General features: G+C 38.4%; 1 protein-coding gene and 1 long non-coding RNA gene across 3 annotated transcripts in view; one reads left to right on the forward strand and one right to left on the reverse strand.

Annotated features, from left to right (window-relative positions):
- Positions 1-20968, reverse strand: part of LOC141985840 (uncharacterized) — a 234348-nt gene that overhangs the window by 161826 nt on the left and 51554 nt on the right. The gene's annotated exons all lie outside the window — the stretch shown is intronic.
- The window catches only part of HHIP (hedgehog interacting protein), a 92350-nt gene continuing 71594 nt past the window's right edge, over positions 213-20968 (forward strand). For both annotated transcript variants that reach the window (XM_074950033.1, XM_074950032.1), the window contains exons 1-4: positions 213-565; positions 7543-7738; positions 15695-15851; positions 16650-16851. In XM_074950033.1, the coding sequence (XP_074806134.1) occupies positions 299-565; positions 7543-7738; positions 15695-15851; positions 16650-16851 (822 nt within the window). In that variant the 5' untranslated portion in view covers positions 213-298. The remainder of the gene's footprint in view (positions 566-7542; positions 7739-15694; positions 15852-16649; positions 16852-20968) is intronic.

Genomic DNA, 20968 nt, shown 5'->3' on the forward strand with positions numbered 1-20968 from the left:
GGGGACCCTTGGCCCAGCTCTCACCACCAGGGCGCAACAGCACCAATTACTAAATTTCTGTCACTTGCACAACTTTAGCCCCACAACTCCTGAGCATCCTCCCACTAAGCCGGTTTTTGTGGGTGGGTGGGTGGGGGGAGTTCTTTGCCCTTTAGATTTTTTTTTTTGTTACCATCATCACTCTCCAGCCCTCCCCCCGTTTTGGGGCTGCTGATTTCCTGCTTTGAAGCGCAAAAAGAAAATCCATCGGGGAGGGGGGGAGGTTTGGTTTGTTTTTTTCACTCACACGGTCCAAGGCATGATGCTGAAGATGCTCCCGTTTAAACTGCTGCTGGTGGCCGTGGTTCTGTGCTTCTTTGAGGGGGATGCCAAGTTTGGGGAGAGTGGTGCAAGGAGGAGAAAGTGCCTGAATGGTAACCCACCGAGGCGCCTGAAAAAGCGAGACAGGAGGATGATGTTCCTGGAGCCTGCGAGCGGAGGGGAGATGATGTGTCGTGGCTTGTACCCTCGCCTGTCCTGTTGCTCCAGGACTGACAGTCAGGGGCTGCTGCACATTGAGACTAAGGTAGGCACCACATGAGGCTTTTTGCATGGATGCAAATTCACTGCTAACCTGCTGGGTGGTGTCTGGTTTGATCTAGCAACATGGGTTTGACCCATTACTGTTTGGGAGGGTGGAGGGGTCTGATCTAATAAAATAGAAGCGTTAAAGCGATCCTGGTTTATTTCCTTGAGAGTTACATAGACCTCTCTCCAGAGCTGTTCATCTGAAGGGAGGCTTAGTCAGTTGGGAAGGTATTTTTAAAAGAAAGTTCTCTCCCTCTCACAACGAAGGGTTTTTACAAATGTGCGAGTTTCCATGAGATCTTACAAATCTTACTCATTCAGATCGTCCCGTCTTGCTCAAATCAGCAACTCGGTGCACTGCTGCATGTTTATTGGCAGTGCCCCTTTCTCACGGAACATGGGATTCAGGTACAAGGACCTGAGGGGATGGTTTGAGAAGAAGAAAGACTTGAATGGCTTTTTTGGATTAAGTTTGTGCATTGGCAACAGTGAAACTGTGAATTAACTTGACGGTGGTTTCTGGTTTATTTTTCTGGGGGTAAAAAAGCCTGTACAATTTTCTCCACGTGTTTGGTCAGTAAAGGATTTGGATAGTAGATGGTGCTGGTGCATTAGAGCTTAGTGATCTCTAGTCAAGGCTCTTGTGTTACACACGATTACCTGTATCCGATGAAAGGGACTCCACTGTTATTGATTCTCACACAGGATGGCATGAGATATTTGCCTTTTCACACTATGTGACAATGCATATGCCTAATTTAAAATTGAGTTGCTTGAAAAGTATCTCATTGGAATTTTAAAATATTTAATTTATGCTTCCTTTAGTAGCTTAATTTCTATGTATTAATGTGTTTGTGATTTCTCTAAGTTGTCCAGATATAATTCTGCAGGATCTTATTGGATAAGCAGGGCAATGATATTAAGTGTGTACATAGAGATGGAAATTCCTGAATAATGTCATTAAGAATCACTGCACGTGAAATAAACAATCAGGTGTCTTCTCTTCCCCTCCACCCCCTTCACTTTCCCCTCCCCAGTTTAGGTTTAATTAAGAATTCCTCAGTTACAACACTGTAGTTGTCAAGGTCTGAGAGACTCTTGGAAAACTTGTGTTTCAGTCTTGCTGGCCCAAGCATAATAAAAAAAAAAATACCCAGCCTGAATCGAATTTTTATGCTCAGTTCACGGTAGATTTCACTCCATTCTCATGTAAACAGCTTCTACGAATCAACATATGTGTCTGGGTGGTATCTCTCACTTTGTTTTGTAACAAAAAGCCATATTGCATCATTTAATTTGCTCAAGTCATGCAAATAGGAAAAAATCAATAGGACAAAAAGGGGTCGACTTATCCTCCTCCCCACTAAACTGCTGCCCACACACAGAGTCCTGTTGCTTATGGCAAAAGAATAACAACAACACCATTGTGTTTGTTAGTTGGTTCACTAATGGGTGAAACTGGAGAACATCATTCTCCTTCAGTCCCCAGCTCTGTCCAAATGTTCATGCCTTTTGAGGGAGCATTTGTCCTACCCCCTCTATTCCCAGATGAGTGAGAACAGTCTTACTGCAGGTTTTCAGCTGCAGCTCTCTCTTTATTCTTACCATATGCAGCAGTAGTTTGAGATTCAGGGCAGATATATTTCTTCATGCTGTCCAGAGACAGTGTCATTAAGCTCCTGTGTGGTAATTCAATTAAAATACAAAATAACTACATTCAGATAACCTTAAGAGCCTAATTGAAGTGCACAAAAGTCAGACTCAGGACTGGAAAATATGTCCTTAACTCACCCTGTTTGTAATATATAGGTATTGCAGCACATATGTTACGTGAGATCACCCACTGTTTGGAGACCCCTGCAATAGTTGGTTTAATGTGGTGAATTAAAAATGGAGTTAAGACAATCTTGAATTTCCTAGTTATTGTGGGGTTTTGTCCCTTTGCGATTTTTGAATATATCTTTTGTTTAATTTCTTTGTTTTGTAGATAGTAATAAACAAATCCTTGAAGTGTATGAAGTTTCAAAACAATATACCATAACATCTATTTCTAAGCATTAAAACTAACCTTTTATAGATTTATACTTTTTAGTGGATATTATTCCAAAAGGTTTTAAAACCACATTATTTATCCATTAAATGTCAGTGGTTACAGCTATCTTAAATCCGTTTTATCACGTAAATACATATTTAGACAATTTTCCAAAATACATGTCATTTATACTTGATAGAAGTAGTGACCATTCCACAAGAGACATTACATTATCATACAAAAAACTTGGAGGGAACTTTGTAAAAAGTGGGTTTTCAGCACTATATTACACAAGGGCTCCAAAAGCTGAACAGGTCTATAATGTGATATAGAGTCATATTAATCCACAGGATTGAGTGTCTATGACATTAATAGGAATCTGAACATTAGCTTTTTCTATAGCAATTTGAGCTCGCTCAGCAGGCATTTTTAATTTCAGATTAGCCTCTTGGTTAAGATGCTGTGTGTCAGCCCTGAGACAATTTTATGATCAAATTATTGATCTGTCTTTATGATGACAACACTCCCAGTCCCTTAAGCACAGCAAAGCAACAATAAAGGGCACTGCTTTATCAAACAGACAAAATTAGAATGTCTTTAGTAATATTTTTGCATAATGTGGCATTTAACTCTTTGTCTTCTAGCTTTCTAGAATATCCCCATTTTACCACTAGGTTCACTAAAGCCAGAATCAAATATTGTGACACCAGAGTTTTTGAAGGTTTGCGTATAGTCAGATAGGCACAGAAGCCCTCTCTACCTTGGATGGTTTCACAGCCAGGGCTGTCAAGGAATGGGTGAAAAGAAATTGTTTTCAAGTGTGCCCTTTTACAATCATTTGTTTGCTCTGGCTCTATCACAAACAAAGGCTATTGTTGAACACATCCAACTAAACAAATAACTCATCTTGGGGTCCCTTTAACAGCTGCCTTGGTACAATGATCTATTTACATATTAGCCTAAAATTGAAACTGAACTCTTTAATGACATAATCCAGCACTATAGTACAGAAGAAACATATGTTCAACCCAACAGCTGAACAACCTTGTAGGCATATGATTTTTAGAAATAATTGCTTGTATACCAAATACAGTTTAATGAAACATCTTAATTCACTGCCATACATTTTTGCTGTTAACATCAAACCCACCCTATTTTTTGTCAAATAAAATAAACACAGGGTGTGCAAAACAGAGTGCTATATTACATGTATAGAATTTCTGTGTCTTGTGGGTGTCTCTGTTTCTCCCTCTTTTCACTATTTTTGTTGTTGATAAACCAGTCTTGTAAGTTGTACTTTCCTGTATTCCAGTATTTATCTTACCTTTCTTCTACCAGTCTTACTTGCCTGTGGATAGAGATTAAAGGATGATCTTACAGATGTTGTAAATTAGTCAGCAGCAGGCATAATCATTATTAGGCATGCTGCAATAATGTTTGGAAGTTTTACATGATTTCCACAGCAAACCACTGCAAATTTGATGGTTTCACATATAACTTTTAAAAATTGATACAGGAAATTAGTTTGCATTTCTTTAAGAGACCAAAGATATGGTCAGTTTTAAAGGTAAAGGTCATTATTATATGTTCACTGAAAATACTGTGTTCTAAACAGTGTTTCAGCCTTGGGCTAAATCTGTTTAATTGACTTCAGTAAGGCTATTGATTTATTGAAACCAAAGCTAGAATGATGGCTCTATCTACCTTCAAATAGGTATTTCTACTGCAGACCTCACACAGAGTGAAGGTTTAACATCCTACTATGCTCAAATAGCATGAAACTTAACATAAAAATATTGTGCTTGATTTTCAGATAATTTATTGAGTCCCATTCCCTAAACTTTTGATTAGTTATTATATGACCAAGACACATTCCAAAAATTGAGAGATGGACTCAATTCTCAAGGACTAAAAATCAAACCTCTCGTGGATGGCAGCTGGTCAGGAGCATTAGGATCCTTTTGTTTTAGCTTTAGCCATTAAAATGGAGGAAAACATTTTTTATTTGTATATTACTGAGCAATTAATGTATTTTCCACAAGGAAAAATAAATTAACTTTTGACTTTTTGTACCTTCCAATAGAACTATGGCAATATGCCTGCATCAGTTGTGGGGTTAATGAGGAAAACAAACTCAATATTTACCTCTCTGATTATTGACCTATGCTTCACCACATACCACTACCACCAACTGTATGCCAAAGCTTGAATGAGATTAGCTTAGATATGAAGACAGATGATGCTAGTGGACAGAGGAAAGCACTTTGAAGAGTCTGCAAACATGGTGTAGTTTCCTTGGTAAATACACACTCAAAATTGGGCAATTTAGTCCATAGATTAAGAGTGCTCCTGGATTCCTCATTGATGCTAAACTCTCACGTCAGCATCCACAGACTCTGTTCCATCATGGTGAACATGGCCTGGTCTTTGTCCCTTCCCATATGGACTACAGCAATGCAATATACCTAGGCATGAAGCCATCAGCCTGAAGGAAATTCCAACTGGTACAAAATGTGTACTCAGCAGCATGGGCTACCGTATGCACATAAGACCTCTCCTCCACTGGTTTGCTATAGAAGAAAATCAAGTTCAAGATCTTGGTTGTTATCTTCAAGGCCCTCAATGACCTGGGTCCAGCATATCTAAAAGGATCAACTAAAATTCTAGGATGGAGACCGTGGCTGACAACTCTGCTGGTCAGGCATCATGAAACTTTCTACCATAAGGGCAAAGCTTATCTGTGCAGGAAACTGAGCTTTCTTGGGGATTAGTCTGAGACTGGAATGAACAGGAGGAACTAAGGGCCAACACTAATCTCACCACCTTCTACTCCAAGTGCAAGGCGCGCTTCTTCAGCTTTGCCTTCTCTCATACAAACGCGTATCAGTGTGTACACTTAAAAAACAAAACAACCCCATACCAAAATAAAACACTACACTGCGCACACAATTATCTTATTACAGAAAGGACAAGAGAGAGAGCTAACTTCATGTGACAGATGTTAGTCATGTCACTTAATGCGCTGCTGGAAGGCACTCAGATACTATGGTAATGATGGCAATATAAGAACTGTACAGAATAGACTATTTAGGGCCTGATCCTGCAGACTCAAACCAGAAAACTCTGAAATTAATGAGGATTCTACCAGAGAAGGCAGGCCAAGTACTGTTCTACTTACTGACATTAGTGGGTCCTATTGAAGCCAATGGGACTACTTTGAGCGACTGCTTGTTTTGGGGATCCTTTGGCAGCACATGGAAGGGTTGTATAGGACATGATTAATTTCATTTTCCTGAAGAGGGTCTGGCTTTGAAAAGTTTGAGAAATGCTTCCTTAATTAAAAAATTTTTTAAAAAGTAGGTAGTCATATTCAGAATTAGGATTGCTGCTATTAATATTTTGTATGTGATTTTTAAAATGCCATATTATTGCTAATATTTTGTCTGCCAGATTTAAAATAATAAAAAAAGCACTCTCAGATACGTGGGAGCAAAGTTATGTGATTCTCATCCAAAAATAAAGTGATGAGTTCAAAATTATATTACTGGCCTTAGGCATTCTGATGACTGATGAGCTGTCAAACAGCAATTGTGTGTCAAATTGTGGGCCAAAAATCTCCATGCAAGTTAATTATTTGATTTACCTAGAATAATTTAGCAAAATTACTGCATGTTTTCTGAAAGGAATTAATCAATGTTGTTACAGTAGAATGAATCACCACAGAGTCCTTCACAGTGTGAAAAACAGTAATATCAAATCCACTCTGAGATCTGAGAACTTGCACGGTAGAAGCAAGATTGTATAAAATGTTTGTAGCATCACTTTTTAAAAAACAATTATATTAGAATTGTTTATAATTATGCTAATTCAGTAATAATGAGATGCTGTGCTTTATGTTCTGATAAGGCCTGATCCAGCTCACAATGGCTGCAGTGAATCCTGGATTGAGCCATAATGTAATTTTGGGTTGAGAGATCAGAAAGCAAACCCTTAGTACCATGTGGTTTACAATAAGTTATGAAGTGCATAATATTACAGACAAATAGTGAAGAATGTGCTGTTTTCCGTTAACATTTATTTTTCATGATATGCCGACATTGCACTCCCCAAGCTCTTGTGTTTACTTATACAAATTATACAGCATGGTGTAGTGCTTAAGTAAGTATTATGCATAATATATTGACTTCTTTCAGGACAAAGTTAAAATTGAATAATAGGACAGACTGTATGTTAAGGAAAATTTCGTATTTTCTATTTCATATAAACAGAAATTACTGACAATCTAAGGCTTTTTCTACCAACAGTTTACATTGGCATATGCATGAATATAATTGCATTTAAAAGCAGAAAATTCAGAGGAACCCCTTTGAGAATTCAACCAAAGGAGGTTCAATAGTAGGCTCACAGTACAATCCAAAGCCTGCATATTTTATAAATACCTGGAGATTGTTTTTCTAATGTGTTCTGACTTTAGAAATTTAGTTTTAAATCTTTAGGTAACTCTTAATCTGAGCCTCTTATGCATGTAATTTAGACTTGGAAGTTGTATTTTTCAGCATCACCTATAAGAGAAGTGGACCTAGGGCCTGTTCCTGCAGCCCTTGCTTATGCCAGTAATCCTTATTTATGTGAGTATTCCCACTGATCAAGAATTACTCACACAATTAAGAATTTGCAGGCTTGATTAGTGAGAGTAAATTAATTTGCATTTGGAAAGAGAAACACTTGTTAGTACTCTAAAATCTGAAGATTTATTGCATGTGATTCTCTTTCATAGTAATAATTTTGCACTTAGCATGGTGACTTAAAATATGGCACTTTTACTGATTCATAACTGTACTGGTTACATTAGCATGATTTACTTACATTATTTCAAAGAATCTTTTTGTATAAGACAGGGAAGTAGGTCATGTGTTTATTTGTCTCTGGTTTGTGGCTTGCAGATATTTTCTGTTACCAACAACACAGAATGTGTGAAGCTACTGGAAGAAATCAAATGTGCACACTGCTCACCACATGCTCAGAATCTATTCCATTCACCTGAGAAAGGGGAAGCATCTGAAAGAGAACTAGCTCTTCCCTTCCTGTGCAAAGACTATTGTAAAGAATTCTATTATACTTGCAGAGGTCAAATACCAGGTAAAAACTATAGCAAAATAATAGACTAAAAAAAGATGTCTAAATTTAAATGCTCTCTATTGCTTAAGAGATATTGGATCAGATCCTGCAGTCCTCCATTGGGAAACCCCCAGCGACATTAAGGAGTGTAGAGTCAGGACCATGAAGGTAGATCTTTCCTATTCAAGTGAATATTTGGGTTTTTTCTTCCCAGCCTCCTCTTGAATTTCTAGAAAAACCAGTGATATATGTTATAACTTTTCAAATCACCAGAATAAGTTATTCTCTGTATTGAAATTTCACTTTGTTCACGCAAAGCATAAAAACAATTAGCCAACCATAAAAAAGCTCTTCTAACTGATACGCTTTTAAAAAGTGAAAGAAAAGAAGCTGTAGTATAGTGTAGGTAGTATAAAGATGTTGAATATTTAAGGTGACCTTTCCTGGTTTGGTAATCACATACATTCTTGTTTTTAAACATATGCACCAGAATTCAATGCCCACTGAAATCAGTGGGAGTCTTTCTACCGACTTCAGTGCCCTTTGAATCAGTTCCATTGATGCTGTTAACAACGTGGGACCAAATTCCGCCCTTAACTGACGCTGAAGGGTCCTGCCATAGTCACGTGGTTTACCTTGGCATAACCAAAAGCTGAATTTGGCCCATGGTGCCTGTAGCCATCACACAAATGTCTCTTATCACCTTTACACAAGATTGCCAAAATGCCCTGCAAAGGTAGTTGCATTTTTAAAAAGTTAAAATATTGTCTTAAAAGATTATGTTAAACAACATCATCAGTAATTACAGGACTAAAACATTTATATAATTATGATTGCCCTTTCTTCAACTGTTCCTCTCTCCTTATCCAAACACTGTTGGCACCACAGAAAAAAGTTGAACTAGTGGGATTTTTTTGAGTAGTGAAATTTAAAAGAAAATAATGTAGTTCTGAGTTAGGTAAGATCATGACAAACTTGCGAATAATCATTTATAACATGAACAGTTCTGTAAAACTGAGCTGTGTAATAGGTATGGCTTTAAGTGAGCAATGCTTTTATTGCTTAGGTACAGTATGTACTTTGTTTTCTTTGAACTCACTGGGATGCAGGACTTTTCTGTAGTGTTCTCTTATTGACTTGCAAAAACATTTTGAATAGAGTTGCTTTTTCCCTTTGGTGTGGTTTAACATGTATCTAAACCCATTCAAATATGAAAATATTATTATTGTCTTTATAAACTAAGAGATGTTTCTAAGGCTTTCTTAAACCAGCTGTTTCTTGCTCTTTATCACATTCCCCAGAGCAAAGCAGAATAGATCATAGTTGCCAAGACTGCCTGCCGAGCAGAGATAACAGAGTAGATATTGTAAACGTTTGGCCCATCCTGGAAGCCACCACAAAGAGTGTTTTTTTAAATACAAGTTTGTAACTAACCCAAATGATGAGTATATTCTGCTGAACATTTACATCATCTTTTCATTAGAGTCTAAGTTTCCGAGAAAAATGCTCTATAGGGAACAAAAGTTAAGGAGGGAGGAGGGGGCAGAGAGGGAATGGGCTGAGCAGCACAGGAGCTACACAGCCTCAGGATCCTCACTCCCCAGATCAACATATGTGGTGATGAATGACAAATTTATTTTTCTACAAAGTTTGTGTATATGTAAAACTGCTGAAGTGCATCAAGATGTCAAGTGCTTTTTGTGACCACCCAGGTTGCCTTGAAAGATAACCAGATGAAAGCATAACTTTAGCACTGGACAGAGCACTGTGCTTTGCAGGAAAGAGCTACAAGCTAGCTAGAATAGGAGTTTTCCTACATCAATCAGATGCTAATAATCTTTCTAAATACTTGTTCTGAGAGTGGGCTGCACTAACACAAAGTCGTTGCATACTTATGTCGGACAGGGTTAATTGATTTGTTTGGCAGAGTGGTCATTGGCACATGTATTAATATTTCATGAAGGTATTGAGATTCAGGTCACACTTTGGGGGAAAGTGACCTATAGAATTCTAGAGTGTCCCTCAAAATATACATGTACATTTAAAAGCAAATTCATAGTTCATTTGAGTTTTATAATCCATGTATGAGATCTGTTTCCGCCACTTGAAAGTTTTACAAACTTGACAAGTATTGAAAAGACAAACAAAAAGAACCCACAACCTATGTTTCATTATTTAGATTGGTTGACATGAACTGCAAAGAACAGGTTCTTGTGAGGCAATGTGGCTTGGAGGACCGTGCACAGGGCTGGGAGGTAAACCGGTCTGAGTTCTAATCATGGCTCTGCCAGTGACTCAGTGTTTGGCACATAGCACATCATTTAATTTCTCTCCCTCAGTTTCTCCATCTGTGCAGTGGGAATAATACCCAACTACATCACCGGGGAATTACAAGGAGTAGTTAGTGATGGCAAAAGTGCTTTTACTCCATAAAGTGATATAGGAAGGTTACATATTTTATTGACAAGAGCTGGTGAGCAATTTTTGGTTGAAATGAAATTTCAACTTCGGAAAAAAACTATTTCTTTTTGTTTAATTGTAGTTTCATTTTCAGACCAGCTCTATTACTGACTAGCATCAGAAATCCATCCAGTTCTCTCTCCATCTGCAAGTCAAAAATATTAGTAGGTACTTAGCCTTATGGGACTGATTCATTCAGAGAGTGGCTCCACAACTGCTCCATGGCCTGGGGAGAGGATTCTTTTCCATTCGTCCACAATGTATCCTCAGGTTTCAGAGTAGCAGCCGTGTTAGTCTGTATCTGTAAAAAGAAAAGGAGTACCTGTGGCACCTTAGAGACTAACCAATTTATTAAAGCATAAGCTTTCGTGAGCTACAGCTCATTTCATAGTGAGCTGTAGCTCACGAAAGCTTATGCTTTAATAAATTGGTTAGTCTCTAAGGTGCCACAGGTACTCCTTTTCTTTTTAATGTATCCTCAGTGCCCAAATCCAGTAGCCAAGCTGAAGATTTGCTACAAATAAGGGGCCTACATCCCTTCTTTGAATTAGAAATCACATTTTTCTTCACTTTTGAAGCACCAAATGCTATCATGGAAGCAAACTGACATTAGCTGGGGTTAAACAGCTTACCTGTCCCCTTGTGCCCATTATTCTTGTTTTTAACAGAAACTGGTTGAGGTGATTGTGTGCACATCCAGTTCCAGATGTTACCAAAGTCAGAATCTAGATGTGGATTTTTAACCAAGTGGCATTCAACCAAAATGGCAGAAATGGAGAATAACCACTCCCTGCACTGCAATTCCAGAAGTACTTCCACAGTTATTTGGTATTAGCCGAAAAATGTCCAGTGTGGAGGCTGCAACAGTTCCACACTGCTGCTGGGTGTATGCAGACCCATTACCATACACCTGAAAAATCCACTGGGGTTAAGTTGTGTGACCACCTGACCTGGTAGTCTCCAAAGGTTTCAGCAGGGGGAGCATCTGGCTGGAGTCACCTCAGGAACATAGCTAAGGGTTGAGGAGAGTGAGGTGAGCATATTTTTTGTCAACAATTTCAGATGTGACGCTAGAAAGCTGTTCATTTATACCCCCCCAAAACTTTTCAAAATCCATCATCATGGAACAAAGAAATGACTAAGGGAAGTATTGTCCTGTTTCCTTGTGATTAAAAATATATATATTCTCTATCTCCATGAAGTTAGCAGGAATAAAGTCATTAGGTTAGATACCCAGGTGGCATAAATCAATGTAGCTCCATTTAATTCAGTGGGCTAGCCGTTCATCCTGTGCACAGCTCAAGAAAGAGGTGAGTGGCGTGTCTTCTGGACTTGACCTGTTCCAGGTATGGTACAGGCCCAGGATAAGTTAGAGCAGTCCAGGGGCTGCTTTAATTTACAGCAGGCTCCCCATGATTGTGGTGGGTAAAGGCTGGGGCCCGGATCAGAACCTGACTCAATCAGTCCACTGAAGACTCCTCTTTAAAGTTACAGAAAGGGAGAGGAGGCATCACTGAACAAGATGCCAAAGGAAAAGTTTGAGATGTAGGAGTAACCAGAAAGTGATGGAGGTTACAAAAGCTGAGGAAGAATAAGATATCAAGAAGAAGAGCATGGTCAATCGGTTGAAAAGCAGCAAAGAAGTTAGGTTGATAATAGTTGGAGATATAGTAGAAGATTTGGTCAGGAAGATGATATGATGGTGAAAGCTGTTTCAGTGGAGGGAGAAACCAGATTAAAAGAGTCTAGAAGGGAGATGAAGAAGAGGAATTCCAGACAGCACTTGTAGACAGTATGTTCAGTGAGCTTGGAAATGAATGGGAGAAGAGAGAATGTAGTTGGAGAAGTAAGTGGGGTCAAGGATGATTTTTTTTTTATGAAGGCGAAATTAGAGCATACGTTTATTGTGAAGGGAATGAACCACTGGAGAATGTGGGATTGAGGGAAAACCTTAAGAAAAGGAGAGTGGGGAGTAAGGAGATCAGGATGGGAAGCAGGGAAGAGGTTGCTGGGGCAGTTGGAGTGGTTAGAGGAGGAGAGCAAACAAGAAATCTCAGTTTTGGTGATGGGGGGGAGTAGAGAGGGTGATTTGGAGGAGGAGTTAGAGGGAGAAGAAGGGAGGTCCCATCAGATCTTGTAGATTAAAAAAAATCAGTGAAACCCTGACCTTAGCGAGGTTGGAGCAATGGAGAGGTTTAAGGAGGGAAGCAAAGTTGCAAGAGAGGCAGCTCTGGTTGCAACTTTGCAATGGCAGAATTGAATGAGAATGCAGAAGTGGTGCTTCTTGAATAGTGAGGTAGAAGAGCTGTAGGAGGAAAGAATAAATTTGTAGTGGTAGAAGTCAGCATGGTTGTAGGACTGCCATCCAGGATGCTCAGCTGGATGAGTTCAGGAGCAGAGGAAGTTGTTGGTGAGTGAAGCCAAGGCTGAGGATTGGCTGGGTGACCTTGCAATAGGAAAGAGGGTAGAAGGAGTCAAGGGTGATGGAAAACGTAGTGAGATAGGGATGAAGGGTGGGATTGGGGGGAAGAGGGAAATAGTTTCTGAACCTGGAAGCTCCAACCTTTCCTAGCAAGTTTTGGATCCAGACTGGATCTCAAATCCACATGATGGGTTTAGATCTAGATTTCCTGACCTGAACAATCCTCAACTTCAGGGATATACAGACTGGGACCTTGAGATCAGATTCCTCTCTCTTTTTACCATTCATTTTTCAAATATAAAGAAATATAATGTCTGCAGGATCCTAGCAAAACAGGAGAAACTTAGAATGAGCAGAGAAAATTCATCACCACCTGTAAGGGTCTTTAAAAACATAGCAATACATACAGAAATTCAGAGGGCCACACTTTACAGCCCTTAGGCATAAACCCCGGAGAAGTCAGTAGCAGCTGTGCTTTACTAAGGATAGAGTAAAAACTGCAGGATTTTGACCCCTTATCTAATGTAAATATTTCTTTATTGAGACAGTTTTCATATCTGATCTAGTATATGTAATATATGGCAGCAAAAATTTGTAAGTAATGCTTTCTTATTACATGGCAGAATAAAACCTAAGGGCCAAGTTCTGCCTTTTTATACATGTGCCAGACTCCCATTGAAGTCAATGGGAATTGCACAGACATCCAAAGATAAATTGACCTTAATTGGATGGAACATATACAGGGTGGGATTTTGAAAAGTGCTCAGAGTTGGCCTAACTCCATTAATTTCCATGGAGGCAGTTAGACCAACTCTGAGCATTTTTCAAAATACTACCCATTGTGCACAATTGGAGTTGTCCTTATAGAGACACCATCTCTTTTTGACAACTTAGCAAGTTCATCCATTGACACTGTAACATTTCAGAGTTCAGTTCAAACCCCAGTTTTTAAAAACAGAGTTATAGAATATGAAAAAGGAATGGGCTTATTGAATGGCAAAAACAAGTTCAGTACATTTCATACTTGCTTACATGCTAAAATACTTCATGATACAAATAGCCACAGGCATAAAGTCAATCACTTTATGTATAAGTAAAGAACATTCCATATGGCATAGGTTAAATGAGTTTGCATCTGACTGTTATTAGAAATGAACATACACTGGCTAAACAGTGTGATCTACACATACTCCCATTTATTCTTATTGAAGATAAAATTTCAGAACAAAGAAATGTGTCCTTAATAAAAATGGCATATTGAGCATGTAGTAATTCTACAGCTCCAAATGTCCATTGCACTTAGCTTGACTGTCGATTGTATGTAGAGAAAGAAATTACTAAGGGCTTGGTCATGCCCTCTGATGTCAAATAATTCAACATCAAGATTCTGGATTGTTTTGGGGTCTAGCTTGACAAATACAGAGCCTTGGAATACTGTTCCATGGTTATGTCACAATTAATCTTCACTTATTCCATATGAAAATTATGTATCTTTTTTCTCATGCATTTCTTGTGCTAGTTCCTATAAATTAGAAACAGCCACTAGCTGCTGATATTTGCTGAATCTCCAAATTCATGCCAATGAAACCTTCATGCCACAACACACAATCACGTGTTCCAAATTTTATTTTCTATAACCCAAAGGCAGAATTTGGCCCATTATTTGGAATGACCTGGATATTTATTTATTAAAGGAGGATGCATATGAAAAGAATACATGATTGTGAGTTGAAGTCCAAAAGTTTTATTGACATAAATTTGGGATAACTGCATTACTTACAAGTGGTGAAGTTATATGAGAGTCATGCTGATGATCCCAACTGAGTGCCAATAAAACTTTTATCCTATACACTGAATCATTATTAATTCTGTATATACCATGGCCCATATCCTGACTCATGCAAAGTCTCCTTTTGCATTGCTCTGGCAGTGCAAAGGGAACTTAAAGATGTTCTAAAACAGACTACCTTGCTGATTTTATTTGAAACCCCACACGCTATATATAATGGGCTAAATTCTGCCTTCTGATGTACACATGAGCTTTGATAAAGAGGATTAAAAATGGGTGAAACTTACTAGAAATAGGTCTATGGGCAGAAAGTAATAGTCTTGCTGTTACTGGAATGTATTAAAAAGTCAACAGCAGCACTGTTCTTCCTCATAGATCTCATTTCTTTTCTTTTTTTCTTTTTGGTTTTCAGACTCCTTCTTTAAATAACCCCAAACCTAAAGAACTCCTTTCAGCTAAAGACAGTTTACAGAACCCATGCACACTTGCTTTAGATAGGCTACAGGTATAGCTACAGAGCAGGATGCGGCACTCCCTCTTCTTAGGCCCTGGAGAGTAAAGAACTAGTCTGTGACATTGAACCTCAGGTTCTCCCATGGTAGTGCAGAGTACTAACCACAGAGTTGTAAGGACATCTGAATATAAATTAAGTTATGTTTTATCCTTAGTCCTCTCTTTTTGAGACTACTGCTCATGCACCAGTTATACTGTCTGTCTTTTGGTGCCAATGCTTCATGAAGTTTTTAAGATATTGATATGAAGTTTTTACACCCTTTTATAAATCAATGGAAAGTACCATCAATTATTTCAATGGCAGTTAGCAGCATAAAAACAAAATGAAAACCAATACTCTGTAATATAATGTTGTTAAAATAATAATGCTAAGCATCAGCTATAAACCAAAACAGCAAGAAAAAGTTAAGTTAAGGCTGCAATAGCTTGAGCTTTACAACACATTGTCCTTTATTAGTGGGGTCTGCTGATGTCAACAGGTGCATGGCCACCTTAACTCTGAATTTTCTCTCATGTTTTTATGACTGACCCTTAGTATTATTTTAACATCATTGTTTTTTTCCTGTTTAATCACATTGCAAATAATGGGTGATAGAAATAGAGAAGAGTAAGCCACAAAATTACTCCATCTTACTCCGTATTACTCCATCTATCTGTGTTTAAAGACAGAACTTTGTTTAAAGTCCTTATTTTTCCACTCAGAATATAACCCATTTGAACATTAGGTTGAAGGCACAAAACCTGCAGGCTTGGCAATACACTAAACACTTTTATGCTCTTTTACATTTTTAAGGGTTTCTCCAAACTACAGCTGATGAGTTTTGCTTTTACTATGCAAGAAAAGATGGTGGCTTGTGCTTTCCAGATTTTCCAAGAAAACAAGTGCGAGGCCCAGCTTCTAACTATTTGGACCAGATGGAAGAATATGACAAAGTGGAAGAGCTCAGCAGGTTCATAAAGATAAATGCTGTTTAATCTAAAAAAACTGACAAATCTTTGTGGTTTTCACAGTGAATCAGCTCAGTCTGTGCTTATGCTCAGCAGCTGTGTCCTCCAGATGTTATTTTCTTCTGCTGCTGTTTAAGTGCCTTTTTTTTAATCACATTAGCTTAGATACTTTTAATATGTAGGTTACTAACAGAGTATTATGAGCCAAGCTTCTCTGTGATTCATATGTACTTCATGTGTGTCATTTTGATCTGAAATTTATTACTAATAGTTTACAGCAGTATGGAAGTTTCTCTACAATAATTTATTAGCAAATCTGTTTTTATGCATATGGCATTTTTTTCTCCTGTACATTTCCCACTATTGTGAATAAATTGGATTATGTTATTTCAGTACACTTCTCCAAAATAAGGAAAATTTTATCAAATTCTGAAGTCTTTGGGATTTGCAGTGCTTACTTTAGGAGAGAATTTGCCTATAAAAAATTCACTTTCCTCTCTGTGAATTTTGCTCTCCCTCCCCGCCTCTCAGATATCAGGCTACTTTACTTTAACTCTCAGCTATATAAAGCCAAATTTTGCTCTTGGCTGTACACAGGTTACTCTCATTGACTTCAGTAGGAGGGGCCACAGTGCATCTGAGGACAAAATTTGGCGTTTATAATTATCCTTGTAATACCACTTTTGGAACCTTGTATTGTAGTTCTCAGGGGCAATGTTATGTGAAGGTTCTGTGAATTGTATCTTTTGCAAAATAATAATAATAAAAAAAGTCTCACTGTTTTTCTCCGATTTCTTTAGAAAGCACAAGCACAACTGCTTCTGTATTCAGGAGGTTGTGAGTGGTTTGAGGCAGCCTGTTGGTGCAGTGCACTGTGGGGATGCATCACATCGTCTCTTTATCCTTGAGAAGGAAGGATATGTGAAGATTTTCACTCCTGAAGGGGACATAATTAAGGAACCGTTTTTGGACATACACAAGCTTGTTCAAAGTGGCATAAAGGTTGGAATTCTTTTTTATTTCTCTCTCATCTGCTTATATTTTAATCTAATTATTTGTTACCCTCCCTCTATGTGCTTTTCATTTAAAATCAAAATCATGGCGAACAACAGCAATTTTTTTCAGGAAAATATTTTAATTTAAAGAAAAAGTATTCTAAATAGAAGATAAGGAGCAAATATGAAATATAGTAGAGTTCCAACTGATAAGGAAAGGGAGCATAATGAAGGAGTCTGCTTTCCTTGGTTAAGTAAAGGGAAAAGACTGATTATAAGAACTGTATCCATATTTTTCTCTGTGCTTTTAATTGTTTCTTCCCCTTGAATGTACAGGAGGATGTACAGCACCTGGATCACAAAGTTATCTCCACATTTACATCATTTAGGCCTGATTATGCTACTACTGAAGTTTGCCAGACTTTGGCATTGACTTCAGTGGGAGCAGGCTTGAGCCATTTAAGGAATTATCCCACTTGAATCTTTTGGTATTACCAGTGGTTATTGTAGAAGCATACAGAAGGGGGAGCTCTCACCACACCATCCAAGAAGGAGGGGGAGCTACCCTGTGTTTTTTTAGCACAGGGGGAGCTGTGCTTCCCCTCCCCATTTCTTCAATCCCTGAGAACTACAAAAACTGCCCGTTGTCTGTGGTATAATCTAAAATGTGCAGCACACAACCTGTACCCTAAAAATGTTACTGCACCTCTAAACGTATGCCTATATATTAGTGAATTTTTCTAGTGCTGATCAAGCACAAAGACTACTATTGACTTTAATGGGAGCTGGAATAGAGCCCTGATGATTGGGCAATGATGTGACATTATTATTCCTGGAGATGTTGGTTTTCAAGGCAGTACTTCTAGATATGACAATAAAATCGTGGGATTAGTAAACTTAAGGGAATCCAAAGGCTACAAAGTGATATTTTAGTCAGAACCCATCTATATTTTATTCCAATATTTACTTATGTAAATGTTTATACTGATAACTCAGCTGAAATCCTACTATGTGATATGTAAAATTGGAATTAAGCTTTAGAATCAGGCTGTGCATCAAAGAACTGCAATCTAACTTCATAAAAAGCCTCCTTACCTGAAATAATTCATGGACTTGCTTTGGTGAAATGAAAAAAAAAATAATGAAAATGAGCTATGTTGATCTAAAGTATTTATTACACGATAAATAGGCTTTTTGTGCATCAGATACAATGCCAACAGGACAGTTTCAGATAGACCTTTCTGAGACGGTGTTTGGATAATTTTGGGTTTGTTTTGAAACAGAGGAATAAATGCAAAATACAGTAGTTTCTTTTAAAAAAAGAACTAATTTCTATGATTTTATGATTTATTGACCATTGCCTTTGTGCCTATGTGGATTGCCTTCAGCTACTGAGCTCCAAGACAAAAAAGAAGAAAAAAAAAAGAAAAAATACACAACAAATATAAAAGGAGCATGTTCTAGTATAATGTGGTGTTCTCAGTGTCTCTACATCATGGTGATGGGCATAATATTAAGGCCTAGTTACTATTATCAGAAATATACTAGACCGGGGTGGCCAACCTGAGCCTGAGAAGGAGCCAAAATTTACCAATGTACATTGCCAAAGAGCCACAGTGATACGTCAGCAGCCGCCCAGCAGCTCCCACCACCCACTCCCAGTGTCTCCCACCCACCAGCAGCCCCGCCAATCAGCGCCTCCCCCTCCCTCCCCGCACCTCCTGATCAGCTGTTTTGTGGGGTGCAGGAGGCTCTGGGGGGGAGGGGAAGGAGAGAGGAGGCAGGGCCTGTGGCAAAGCCAGGGGTTGAGCAGTGAGCACGCCCCGGCACATTGGAAAGTTGGCACCTGTAGCTCCAGCCCCGGAGTCAGTGCCTATACAAAGAGCCGCATATTAACTTCTGAAAAGCTGCTGTGGCTCGAGAGCCACAGGTTGGCCACCCCTTTACTAGACAAAAGCACCACAATTTTCAAAATTGGGGTAGTCTCCCCGGGTCTATATTGAAGCACCCGAATAAGTGGCTTGATTTTCAAGGTGTGCCGAGCACCCAGCAGCTCCCACTAAAATTAATGGAAGTTGCTAAGTGTTCAGCACTTTGAAAATTAGCCCACTTATTTAGGCATATAAATACAGATTTAGAGACACTAACTTTAGGCTCCTGTTATTTCAAATCTTGGCAAAGTGTTTATAAGTATGAGTTTGGGATGGCTGCATTATTGATGAGTGGTGAAGTAAACACATGTGAGGCAGTCAAATGTACATGATAACTGCAATTTATGACATGGTTCTGCAGTTTATCACATGAATATCACCAAACCATGTGTTGTGAATACTCACACAAGCACTCCTATACATCTCTTTTCACATACATACTGTATACACACACATACTTCACTTGGTTCACACACTCTCAAGCAAAGTTGTTACTGGGAATTATAGCAAATCATTATGGGCCTGCATGTGTTTGCATATGTCTTAGAAATACTGCAGCAGTTAGTTGTTGTCTAATGTCGAGACATCTTTAATAAGCTAAATTAAAGGTTTTTAAAAAGGTAAGCAATGAATAGCCAATTCTAAAGCACAAACCCAGACTTAGCTCTTTGTGCCTACATATTGCACACAATGGAACAAATTCTCCTCTTGAGTAATACTAGTACAACTCAATTAATGTCAATGAAAAGTAGAATTTGTCCAAATAAGTACTTTAGTCCACTATTTAGCCAGTGCAAATCAGACCATTAAATAATTTCAGTTAATTCCTAGATGATTTACACCTATGGCTTTCCGGAGAGCACGGTGTTAAAAAAAAATTGTTAGTGTGATACATTAGGTATGAATCACCCTTTTGTCAAGAATCCTCTCCCCCCGGCCTGTCCAACCTTTCCATAGTCCTGACTGACTCATTCCATTTGACCAATCTACAAAAACGGGGAGATCAGTCAGCATTACGAAAGTCACCACCATAGAGCCAGTAGTGCTAATTTAGCTGGAAGACTGGAAGCAAAGGAAAGACAAGCAAGAAACCGAAGGCGGTCCAGTTAGAAGGAATGATGGGTGTTCTAGTGCTTTCTGGTGGGTTGGGGTCTTGAATGGGTGGAGGCCTTTTTGCATTCTGCAGAGGAAGAAGGAAGGAGAAGTAGCTGGAAGCAGGACACTAGCCGATAGGTAGGGAGAAGAAGGCAGGAGAATGCTGAAAATTAGTACACGCAGCTTAACTGCGCTAATAGTTATATAAAACACCCAATAACTTGAAAAAGTAGAAGAAAATAAATAAAACCAAATATTCCCTAATGATTATTTTAAAACAGTTCTCAACCATTTTTTACAGTGTATATCATTATAACAGAACATCCTGTGGGCCACCTCCCTTTTCATTCCGAGTCACACTAATCACCTTCCTTCCCATTCACAGTTACATAACATCCCTGTGGCAACTACAGACACTGTTCACATATAAAAATAATATCAGGGATAATAATACCTGATTCTGGCAAAATGCTCTGGAAGGGAGCAATATGTAAAAGGCTCTAACATGTTGCACTTTAACTTCCCTGTTTAGACCCTGCTGGCACAATCAAAAAGATATATAGTTCATGTTAACGTAATCCCTGTTTCAATTTTTTTTAAATGCAGAGTTATTTCTCCAGAATCTTTACAGTCTGAATATTTTGGTAATTAGTGCTTCAGGACATTAGTATGCAGATTACTGACATCATTGACCATGAATGGTTCAGGTCTGTTGGGGCATTGTAGCTGTGTGTGGGCTGTCTGAATAAGAGATCTCTTCTCTTTACAAGACAAAAGGGGGTTAAACATGTTTAATTCTCACTAATGTAACACTAATGGAAGCGGTCTGTGTACATTTTTGTTACAATGAGCCTGATTCTCTCCTTACAGAGTAACTACAGTGAAATCAAGGGAGCTTTAGTAATGAGAAATCAGAATCACGCCCAAAATGTGTAGGTGCAGTTTTTTTCTAATGGTGACATTTTGGCCTTTTTTTTTTCAAAATACCAAAAAAATGGAATTTTCTCAGTTTTTCCATCATTTTCATAGATTTTAAAGAAGAAACAACCATTAGATAATCTAACCTCACCTCCTGTAGAACACAGGACATAGGGTTTT

Source organism: Natator depressus, chromosome 4 (assembly GCF_965152275.1).
Source record: "Natator depressus isolate rNatDep1 chromosome 4, rNatDep2.hap1, whole genome shotgun sequence".
In the NCBI taxonomy this organism is placed as follows: Eukaryota; Metazoa; Chordata; order Testudines; family Cheloniidae; genus Natator; species Natator depressus.